The following is an 11,907-nucleotide window of genomic DNA, read 5'->3' as shown; positions in this document are numbered from 1 at the left end:
TTGTATTGTATTGTATTATCAGAGTTTTGAAGAAAGCAGAAGAAAGCAGAAGTTCCATGGTGGCTTTCCTAGGCAGGGCATTCTCCATCAGATGCACGAGTGTGTGTGTGTGTGTGTGTGTGTGTGTGTGTGTGTGTGTGTGTGTGTGGAAAGCCAGGGGAGGGGTGCCAGACAGGCCCAGTGGCTGGAGAGGCGGTGGGAGAGGTTTGCGTGTGGTCCTTGTCTCAGATGCGAATGTTATTTATTCTATTGATTTCTGGATTCGCCATATTTATCATATTTATAATATATCTCATCTACTTTCTCTCATTCATACACACGCACACATATGCATATGCAAACATAAAAAAAATATGATACTTGTGTGCGTCTGTTTTATATGCTTGTTTAATTAAACAAAGTGGGCTGCCCCGGTGCTCCTTATACCAGCGTCCTTCGTAACTGTTGCGCAGTCTTTGCGCCTATATGTGTTTGTGCGCGTGCCCTGGTTGGTGCGGGTGTGCCCCTAACATACCCCGACTGGCGCTCCTGTACGCGGAGCCCCTGGCGAATAAATGGAGAACTGAAGAAAGCAGAAACTTAATCTGAACGCTTTCAGGACCCTGGAAGGGTGAATGTTAAAAACCCTACGAGCGCTGAGCACCCTATAATTAATACCACAGAGACAGCGCGGATTTCTCCTCTTGGGGTGGGGAGCACCTGACCTATCGCCCTCCTCCCCAGGTTGAGAGAAACCCAAGCGAGCTTGACCCCCTGTTTGACCCGTCCTGTTCTTGCTGACACTCGCGGTGAAACCAAGTTCATCCCAGACGGTCTGGCATTGGAGGGTCTAGACAGATGTAAACATAGCCAGGACTTCCAAGACAGGCTTCTGTGTGGAGACTCCGCTGCGGGGACGCCCTGTTTATTACCTGCTCTAGCAGCAACACTATGCAGTTCACCTCAAAGGACCCGCAGTAAAGACGGGAAACAAATATTTACTCAGCCTCCCTTCCTATGAACACTTCGACTCTTTAAAAGCTGCTGGGGCTTTCGGTCCCACTTGAAACCTGCGCTCCATTTCAATTAAGTCGGATGAGACCTCCTCAATTAAAAGTTAACAAACAAGGGTCGCTTATTCTTTGATGTCTCAGGGTTCAATTTTTTAGAGGGGGGGGTATTTTAAAGCTTGGCTTCAGGCCGTGGCAGCTACATAAAACTTATAAGGACAACTGAGTCAACACGGTGCAAGCAAAACCAGCCCTGTACATTTGTCTGCTAACATTTCCCCTTTCTAAAATGTCTTTAAAACACACACACAACAAGAGCAACAACTTTAAACCCCCAGAAATAGTTTCCTAAACGAAGAATAGTTCTAAAGAGCCTTCGAGCTCATTAATCGAGTTGTCTAGGAATATAAAACATCAAATAACGACTTTATTAGTATTATTTTGCTTTCTTTCTGGAGAGTAATGACTAGCTGCCATTGGCTGCGGTCGGCGTCGTTACGCAATATCTACTTAGCTGATGATTATTAAACTGCCTTTTACGGCGCGCACTAAACTTTCCCCTCTCACGAGAAGAGAGCCAAACTTTGAAAGAGGTCTCACATAAACTCGAGGACTGCTATTCTTTAAAAGGTGCAAAATATAAAATAACACTAATAAAGGGGAGTTGGGGAGTCCAGACGATTGCAGCCCTCCTTTGGCTGAAGGGTCTCAGTTGGAAACGCGCGCAGGGCACTCGGCACCGCAGCTATTTTCCTCGAAAGGAGAAGGAACCAGGAGACGACTGGGTTCGAAATCAATTCGGAGGTGGGGGTAGGGAGGGCTTCGTGATTCTAGGAGAGGGTGCTGAAGGTGTCGGTTTTCTGTAGATTGTGGGCTGGCGAAGGAAAGGGAGTGCGGGAGAAGAAGCAAAATAATTATATCGCGCGTATTAACGCCGCCGAGAAAACGGATGGGGGCGCCAAACGACAGCAATAAAGCCGCCCGCAGATTTCCGCTTCCCATTTTATAACTGGTTGGCTGCTCACTCCCACGCGGTGGCTAAAGCTTCCTCGGAGATCGATATACATGTCTTCTCCACCCCAGAGCCAAACGATGTTTCTTGTCTGTTTAGAGAGGCCAGCATCGCTCTTATAGTATTCATTATTATTATTATTATTATTATTATTATTATTAGATTTAGGGTTTCTTTTGCTGGCGATCCTCTGATATGCAAAACTCGGAGGCCTAGTGTACAGTCAAGAGCGTTCACGCGGAAATCTGGCGGATTCCAAGTTCTGTGGAATTTTTATAGGATCCCAGCAAACGAGAGGGGAGGGAGGGAGGGACGAAGAGAGAGTTGTGTGAACTCAGAAAAACAGCAACTCGGAACTGGTTTCTGCTCCAGTTTAAAACGGGAGAGTGACTGCCAGAGAGCAGAATCCTGCTGTCGTCGTAGTTTAGTCACCGGGTGGGCTCTGGGACGCTTGTCGCGATAGGGGCATTTGGTCAATCAGACAGGAAGAGGTTAATTCCTAACCGCACCGTTATCCGCTTCTGCTTCCTTGTGTGTTTTTGAGAAAGGGAGGGGTTTGTAATAGTAGCAATAGAGAATCGCACAGAAATGCGATTTTTACACCTTAGATGTTGCTCAGAAATAGGAGATCCTGTTCTCAAATGCCTTTTCGGACAAGCCGGAGCGCATGCTCTGTTTCCAATTTGTTTGCCATTTTCATCCTTTCCTGTTGTAATGCGCACCCAGGCTTCTACAGCGAAATTCGCACTTCGGGGAACCACCGAAGGCTCGCCTTAATTGGTTGGATGGGGTTTTAATGAACAACAGACCCCCTTAAAGAGCCTCAACCGATCTCGAACAGTTGACCTGGGAAGGGGAAGAAACCCAGCAAAAGCAACTAAGATAGTCAGTAATTGAGACTCCTAATTTCAGGGTCGTGGGTTCGAGCCCCACATTGGGCACTGCAGGGGGTTGGACTAGATTACCCCGGTTTGCCCCTTCCAACTGTACAATTCTATAGTTAAGAGTCTTGTGGCACCGTAAAGGCCAACACATTGGCTGTGACGGAAATTTTCATGGCTTAGAGTCCTCTGGCTTCTCCAGTCCACAAAGGCTTATGACGTAATAAACGTTAAGGTGCCGCTGGGCTCTTTGACTGCCTGCGCATCACATATTTAAAGCACACACCCCTCCAAAAATACAGTCATGGGAACTGTAGTTTGCCCACCACAGAGCTGACATTCCTAGCACCCTTAATAAACTACAGTTCCCATGGTTCTTTGTGAGATGGGAGGAATGTGCTTTAAATATGTGTTTTAAAGGTACTGGGCCTTCGTTGCTTTTGCAACAACAGCCTTAACACAGGAACTAACAGAGTTGGGGGTTTTGATTTTTTTTTATTAAAAAAAAATCTGACTATTATGTGTAGAATCAAATTACTGTAATGTTAATATTCCATGAAGTCTTTAAGAGCATCTTGGACCAAACTACTCTCTCTCTCACACACACAAACACACAAACACTTCTGAGTCACTTTTGGGGAAATTATTATGTACGACCCAGATGTTCTTCAGAAATCCGTGGCATCAGGCTCCTAAGCCCACTGAAAGTGGATGGCATCAGGGTCGCGCAAGTGAGAGCGCCAATGTCCTTTACTTGCCCTCTGGCTAAAGAGCCCTGGACTTTATCCAGGGTACACCCAACATCTGGGAGAAATGGGTCAACCTCCTGCACATTAAAAGCACGTCTAAGTCAGAAATTAAACACATTTCAATGGCGGACTTGCTTAGCTCTGCCCTGTTGGAATCATCTGGATTTGAAAGCGCTTCAGAGCGCAAGCCTATGCGCATCTACTCGGAAGTAAAGCCCCTGTCAGTCCTATGGGGCTTAACCCTAGGTGAGTATGCAGCAGGACTGCAGCCTCGTTTAGCTTGGATCGGGCCCTAACATTGGCGCGCCCTGTTTCTTTTTAAAGGAAGCTTTTTCATATCAGATCAAGCACCAGGCACTCCTCTGTTTGAAAGAAGAGTGCATTTTTTCTAGGTGTGTGTGGCGGAGGTGTTACTGTATCGTGGGAGAGGCATTTCCATCGGATTCCACCGCAGCCAGAAATATAAACTTTAGCAGAATCTCACAGGGGGTGGGGAGAGAAGGGAAACCCCCGACAGCAAGGCTTTCCTCGGGTGGAAAAAAAGGTTGGGCACTGTACCTCTCGAGGAGGTACTCCCAGGATGCTAATGACAGCCGGCTTTATCTTCGTTTGCCCTCGGCGTCATTATATTACCATCAAAGTTCTCGCCGGAGAGAGAGTTTCCGAGAGGAAGGGCCGGCGAATCGCGGCCCCCCGCGTCCCTCTCGGCGCCAAGAGAGATTGGCTGCTCCCCGGAATCTCTCCGAACAGAGAAAGAAAGAGAGAGAGGAGAAAACGGAGAGGCAGGTAACTTTACACAAGGGAAAGGAGGGTGGCTGGAAGGGGAGGTGGAGGAGGGCCAGGAGAATGGCGGCTCTCGCTATTTGCCTTTGCAATCCAGGCCTCTTTTTTATATACCAAAATTATTAAATATATATATATATATATATCTCAGGGCTTCATTTTAAAAGGGGTGGAGGAGGTTGGAGAGAAGAATCTAGGCAGACAATGACTGAATGAATATATTAATTTTATTTATTTATTTTTTACTCCTCTCTGGTGCTTTAAATCATGTCTTTAAGATTCCACCGAACTTTTCTTTTCTTTTGTTTTTGCTTCCTGTCAGTCCACCAGGGAGAGGATTTTGAGCCAGAGGCGAAGGAAGGGCTTTAGACTAGTTCCGTCAATAAACAGGATTATGGAAAGGAAGAAAAAACCCTTCCCCCACTCCCCCGCACGCCTATCCACTACCACCACACATAGACACAAATATATATGGTTTGTGGATGAGTTAAGGAAATAACGCTGAGATCCCCTTGGATTACTCTTAATGGTTCCGCGCACTGGCTGTAGCTCGCGATAGATGCTCTTTTTGGGCTGGTACGTATCTGTAGAAATAGTTATTTAAGTCTGGGAGTCCGTGTGTGTGTGTGTGTGTGTGTGTGTGTGTGTGTGTGTGTGTGTGTGTGTGTGTGTGTGTAAAAAGGGCGAGTCGATTTCTTCCTGGGACGTCTTGGATGTCTGCTTTCTTAAATAGGAAGGAAAAGTGATTAAAAGAGGACTGAATGGGGAATCTCTCTCTTTTTCACACACACACACACACACACACCTTGGCAGCTTTTCTCTCTTTAAGAGAGAGAGAAACCCTCCTCCCTAGAAATCAAAGCCTGCCCTGTCATTTAGCCCCCGTGTTTCTGTCCGAGGAGGACAAACGAGAAAGAAGCTTGCATCGTTAGGAGCTAAGAAGCCAAGAGGCGCTCGCGCGCTCGCACACGCTCACTCTCTCTCTCTCTCTCTCACACACACACACACACACACAAAAGCAAAAAGGGGGAAAGGAAAGAAAGGGGGGAATCAGAGCATAATGATGCACCTAAATGAAGGGGGAAATGTTGCTCAGCTCGTTTTATTAATCAGACTGTCAATTTCACCCCAGAGGCCAAACCCCAGAGCAATCCATGCAAGATCTGATCGAGCTAAGGACAAGCGGTTCTCTTCTCTTCACTCCGGGTCTCTCTCCCTCTCTCTTTCTCTCCCTCTGCCTCCCTACCTGGATCTATTTGTCTGCTCCGAAGCCGCCTTCATTATCCGTTGACAGGAGCTTGTATTTATTTGCTTATAAACCTGTTACAATAAATGATTATTCGACCAGCGTCATCCGTACCTTAATGACGAGCGCTCCCTATTCGTGATGAATGACATTTCGGGGCTAGGAAGGATGTATGGGTCATTTTGACCAGTCATTCCCTTCGCTTTTGCATCTCGCCTTTTTTTTTTTTACGCCTCCCCTTCCAAAAGAGGTAATAATAATATTTAGAGACACTCGCCGGGCTGAATGCGAATTAGCCCCTGCTGCACGGCTCATCATTAGGAGGACGAACCCTTTGCAACCTTGACATATATATATATATATAATTTTTTTCCCAAGGAGGGGGGAAAAAGAGCTGAGAGATGATGGAAAGAATAAGAAAAGAGATGATCCTGATGGAACGAGGGCTGCACAGCCCCACGGCCGGCAAAAGGCTGGCGAATTTGTCCGACTCGGCTGGCAACGTGGTATTGGAGGCCCTCGAAAATTCGCCCCACGGCGGCCGCCTGAGCCCAAGACTGACTTCCGCTTCTCTGCACACCTCTTTAGGGGACATCCCTGCCAAAGGGAAATTCGAAATAGACACTTTATTCAACCTCCAGCACCAGAGCAGCGAAAGCGGCGTCGGCGTCGCCACCTCGGAGCTGCCTCCCTCGGAAGGGAGGAAGAAGATTAGCCATTACTCAGAAGTTGCTCAAGAGGCAGATATGAACAGCGACGTGGAGGTGGGCTGTTCTGCGCTCCGCTCCCCCGCCAGCCTCACTTCCTCCCAGCTGAAGGAAAACAATAACAAAGGTAACTCTCTCTCTCTCCCCGTCTACCCCGGCGCCACCACCCCACTCCACTCCAAAGCGGGCGTTTACTGGGGTAAGAACTTGGGTGGGGGTGGGGGGAGATAGGGAGAAATCCAAGACACCCCGATACCCCCTCCAGCTTTTCCTGGAGAATATCAGGATTTTCAGCAGTACATCAAATACCAAGGGATCATCAGCTGGTCCTTTATGGAACAGGCAGGTACAATATGGATATTCAAGTGTGGAAGCCTCTTTGGCGTGTTCTTGTGCTTCTCAACACCAGACAGTCTATCCAGGGTGCTAAAGGGATCTCCAGTCTTATCTGCACACTCCCGTACGCTGAGTTTCTATAAGCTATACCGAACAGGACTGTCATGGTGTATTTGTGACCACCAAACGTAGCACACCTTCTGAGTATTTCTGGGCATTTCTTCCACAAGATTTCTCCTGTTTGTTTTGGAGAACGAAGTGCTACTCACACCGTAGGCTTTTTTTTATTTTTAAACAAAACAGTCTGTTTCTCTACGGAGTGTGTGGACAGGTGTTTCTTGCGCAATTTTGGTACTGTGTAATTATAAAATACAGCTCATAGCGGGGCATCTTCAAGACGGCAGTTAGAGGCTGCACTTTGAGTCCAGTGCGTGCTTCTTTTCCCAGCAAGATTCTTTTGTGTGTCTGTCTGACTTTGTTTGATGCTTTCATTAAAAATGCAGTTATGTATTATTATTATTATTATTATTATTATTATTATTATTATTAATGCATTAAGTGTTTCTCCTTCCCGCTATGTCCGCCCCACCCCCAAGCCAAAACAGTATTTCGCTCGGCATTGTTAACTTCGCTCTTACAATTAATACAGCGTAATCTTTCAAAGCGCTGTAGCAACTTTTTCGAAGCGTCCGTTAGGAAATATATCCTAACTGGAGGCAACTTGCAAATTTACAACCACAGATCAATCTTTCTAGGACGCGGGGGCTATTTACCTTTTGCCCAAAGGTATCCTATGAGGAAATTCACTTACAGTGCGAACTGGCACGCCTTTGAGTTTTTAGGGACACCATTTGGTTCCCACGAAATAAAAAGTAAAGGGAAGCAGGGACAGAAAAAGACGAGCGACTTCGCCTCAGGAAGTCTCCGCTGGAGGGACGCTTTTAGGAAAACGCCTGCCTTAACTTTGTTCCTCGGTTAATTTGTTTCGCAGAGCAGAGAGAGTTGCATTTATTTATTTCACAGAAGGCGTCTAGTTTGCTTATGAAGCCGTGTTTAAAAAAGAAAAGAGAAAAGAAAATAAAAGAAAGAAAAGAAAAGAAACTTTTATTGATTCTATTAACAGCGGCAATTTGTATCCATGACAGACAGCATTAATTATCAGGGAGAGCCCAGATTGCCAGCGGCGCCTGCCGCTTGGTTGAAACCCGCCCGCCAGCTCATCCCTTCTTCTCCTGGAGAAGAGCCATCGCTCTTTGATGCTTTCTCACTGCTGTCATTGTTGTTGCTCCGTAGGATATTCCGAGAGCAGCTCTACGCCCAGCACCACCACCTCATCCTCGGGTTCCAGTTTAAGCAGCCTGCACGGCGGCAGCGCCTTGGGGAACTCCAGCTCCGGAGCGGATCAAGTGCGGAGGTACCGCACCGCCTTTACCCGGGAGCAGATCGCTCGGCTGGAGAAGGAATTCTACCGGGAGAACTATGTCTCTCGGCCCAGGAGGTGCGAGCTGGCCGCGGCTCTCAACCTGCCGGAGACTACCATCAAGGTACAGAACTGTATTAGGGCAAGCCGGGGCTGCGGGAGGCGAGGGAAGCTGCCGGCTGGCTCCTGGCTTTGCGCGCTTTCTGTTTTTCTTTCGGGTTCTTAAACCACCAGAGCTCCAGCCTCGGTCCAGCTGCGCCTTGCTGGCAGCTGAAAGAGGCCGCGTTTGACGCCTCCGCTTCTTTAAGGCCAAGGAGAATAGAAAAAGGCACTAGATAAATGAGCAGAGAACCATATTGTTTAGCCTCGTCTCTCTCCCCCCCCCTGAGATAGTCTTTTCCCATTATTTCTCGCATTTTCGTTTACTAAAAAATAAAAAAACAGGAGAAAGGCAGTTAATATAATTTTTTTTAAAATAACTCGAGTCGATTTAGAAATGGATCACACGCCGTTATTCCTTCAGATAGTTTCTATTCCATTTGCTGATTCTTCTCTACCTCATCTGAGAGGAATACGCAAATGGCTGCACTCTATCCTTGGACGAGTTTAATTGGAAGTAAGTAGCACTATGTTCAACCGGGCTTACTCGCGGGTAAACTTGCCTAGAATCGCAGCCTGATGTGAGAAGGCCCTACCTTCGACACCGTAAAGAATTGGGGGAAATGAAAGCCTTAAGAGTTTTGCAGTAATCAAACCGTGTTTGGCTTTTACGGGTTTTTTTATATTAAAAAGGAACATTTGGTTTCTGTAGTCGGACCAAATCGCTTCCGAATGAATGGTTTTGAATCACGTGCTATATAGTGCGCTATGGGATAAACAGAAAGGGAGCCAAGGTAAACCGGAAGACCAGAAACATCCATATATTTGGTTGCAAAGGGTGTTTTACGTGGGCAGAACTCTCAGCCTTTTCAAAAAACAGATATGGAGACGCATTGCCTGTTTTGGCCGTTGAAAGTAAATGTAGCGTTGATAAGGGTTTGCAATTTGATCTGCAATCTTGGTCATTTTTTTTAAAAAAAGGTTTATTTACAAAGGTTTATTAAAAATGAATAACTTTTTTAAAAAATCAGCAACCCAACGCTTCCACTGAATTGAGTTAGGCTCAATTGAAATAAGAGAAAACTGACACCCCTGATTATATTTTAATACGGAATGGGAGCCGGGGAAGGGTTTCATTTTTGAGATCGAAGAAGGCGCAGCCACCTTGGTTTCTCAGAGATGGTTTCTCGGCAGGGGAAAGTTTCCCGACCCCGGCAGCGCGCAAAGGAGAGGCAAAGAACCTTTTTAATATCTCTGCGGCCTAAAAGTTCAAACGGAAGAAGCGCGGAGCCAGGCGAAAGAGCCTGAATCGAGTGGGCCAGCCAAGTTGGGGAGATTTAAGGCTGGTTCGAAAACCTAACGTAGGCCATGTGGGGCAAGAAATGTCCCTGGCGAGGAGGCGGCTTAACACGGCCAGCTGCGCCTCGTGGCGCAAGGGCTGCGCCAAGCTTCGCATCTGACCCCGCGGAAGAGGGAGGGGGCGTGGCGCGCTGCTGTGGATCTGCTGCCATTTCTAAGCCGTCCTATCCTCTGTGTCCCCCCCACCTCCCTATTCGCTGCCCCACATCTCCCCCTCTCTTCCCCTTCTCCCGCACTCCACCAGGTATGGTTCCAGAACCGACGGATGAAGGACAAGAGGCAGCGGCTGGCCATGTCTTGGCCCCACCCGGCGGACCCCAGCTTCTACACGTACATGATGACCCACGCGGCGGCCACGGGGAGCCTGCCTTACCCGTTCCATTCCCACGTGCCCCTGCACTACTACCCGCACGTCGGGGTGACGGCGGCCGCAGCCGCGGCTGCGGCGTCGGGGGCCACCGCCTCACCTTTCGCCACCTCCATCCGCCCTCTGGACACCTTCCGCGCCCTCTCGCACCCTTACTCCCGGCCCGAGCTGCTGTGCAGTTTCAGGCACCCGGGCCTCTACCAGTCGCCCGCCGCGGCCGCAGCAGCCGGCCTCAACAGCAGCGCCGCCGCCTCGGCTGCAGCAGCTGCAGCCGCGGCCGCAGCCGCCGCAGCTTCGACGGCTCCGCCAGCGGGCTCCGCGCCCTGCTCCTGCCTCAGCTGTCACAGTAGCCAGTCGGCGGCGGCCGCAGCCGCGGCAGCCCTGGGATCGCGCGCCTCCGGCTCGGATTTCACCTGCACCGCGGCCGGAGCAGCGGCGGCGGCCTCGCAGCGCTCGGAGAGCAGCTTCCTGCCTTACTCGGCCGCCGTGCTCAGCAAGACCGCCGTCCCTTCCCCAGACCAGCGGGAGGAGGCCGCCTTGACCAGATAACTAGCCAGCCCCCCCACCGCGGCGGCCAGTGGGAGGCGCTGTTGAGCCGGGGTGGCCGAGGGCAGAAGCGAATCGTTTTGTACAACGGAGGGGAGGGGGGCATACACTGGAACTCTAGCAAAAAATGTTTTTTTTTAAAAAAAAGTACTCTAATTAATAATTGTTGTTGTTGTTTTGCTGTTTGTTCTCACGGCCCTGATTTAAAAAGATGGCTGCTGGGAGAGGGTGTCGCGGAGGAGGAAGGTCTGGGGAGCAGCCCCAAACATACTGGCCTTTTAAAATTCTGTGCTTCCTCTTTCCCCCGCCCCCTCCTCACACCCAAAAAGCACCCCAGTTGTTAGGATTGGCGAACAACCGTTTCTAGACATTCTGCAATCAGTCCAGCCATCCAAGCTTCGGAGGGTGCTGCCTCGCTCCCCCTGCTGGCAGCAATGGGAACTGCTCTTGGGCGCCTCTGACCTGCAGCCGACTGTTGTTGGCATGGCTGGATCTCTAAGCAGCACCTTATCCTTGATCCTCTGCAGAAAGAATGGCTAACCCTGTGTTGTTGCTGAACGGCGGGTTAAGCCAGCATGGCCAATGGTTGCTCTAGCAGCCATCTCGAAGGCCGGCAGAAATCTGCCACAGAGATGCCTGTGCGATGGGCAAAGAAACCGGCTGCTTTAGGAGAAGAGGAAGCGGGGAAAGAGATTCTTATTATGGTTTCCTCCTGCCCTCTTGAACTGGAAGAGGAGGCTGGCTTCTTTCTTCTTCTTCTTTGGAGGGAGGGCGGTAAACAAATGAGAAAGCTGAGGGTGGGCCAGTAAAAAGGGAAGGGAGTGAGAGACGGACAGCAATGCTCGTCCAGGAAGCAGGGCGAGGTGATTTACGTTCTATTTTTTATTATTTTTTTAGCTTCCTGCTTTCCGAGCACCATAGTCCACAATTTATCTGGGAAATACTTGAAACTTTATTGGCAGGCTAGGCGTTGTCTCGAATCATTGACCTTCCGGGTACTTTAGTTTAAAAACAAACAAACAAAAAACAAACGCGTCTTTTTTTTCCTTTTTTTAATTTGCAAAGAAAGGAATCAATCCAAAGGAGGGCGGAAATAATGTTTTTCGGCATTATTTCGTCACACGCCTTTGGCTCTGACAAACCACCACTGGGGTAAGGGAGGGAGAGACCCAACCCCCTTTTACTACTTCCTGGAGGGACTTCCGTGAACTTGAAGAAAGGCACATCAAAAAAACACAAAACAAAACCGGTGTTACTGCCGTGTCAATTTTGATGCTAATAATGTGCAGATTATGACGAAAATTGCCAATCATGTTCTCTGATGGACCTCCTTTGAATGTGGAATGGGGGGGAGAAAGTTCCCCGCGCGGAGACCTGCTGTCAAGTACTAACAACCCGCTAAGGGAAGTCATT

The 11,907-nt window shown here is 48.8% G+C and overlaps 1 protein-coding gene across 1 annotated transcript; it reads left to right on the top strand.

Moving 5' to 3' along the window:
* Positions 1-6,061: 6,061 nt before the first annotated feature.
* EVX2 (even-skipped homeobox 2) lies at positions 6,062-10,497 on the top strand. The gene is made up of 3 exons (XM_035131595.2): positions 6,062-6,494; positions 7,997-8,247; positions 9,826-10,497. Exons 1-3 carry the CDS (start codon positions 6,062-6,064, stop codon positions 10,495-10,497), a joined length of 1,356 nt encoding a protein of 451 aa, XP_034987486.1.
* Positions 10,498-11,907: the final 1,410 nt, after the last annotated feature.

The sequence above is a fragment of the Zootoca vivipara genome, chromosome 1, assembly GCF_965207765.1.
Source record: "Zootoca vivipara chromosome 1, rZooViv2.hap1.1, whole genome shotgun sequence".
In the NCBI taxonomy this organism is placed as follows: Eukaryota; Metazoa; Chordata; class Lepidosauria; order Squamata; family Lacertidae; genus Zootoca; species Zootoca vivipara.
This window is presented reverse-complemented; position numbering and strand designations above follow the sequence as displayed.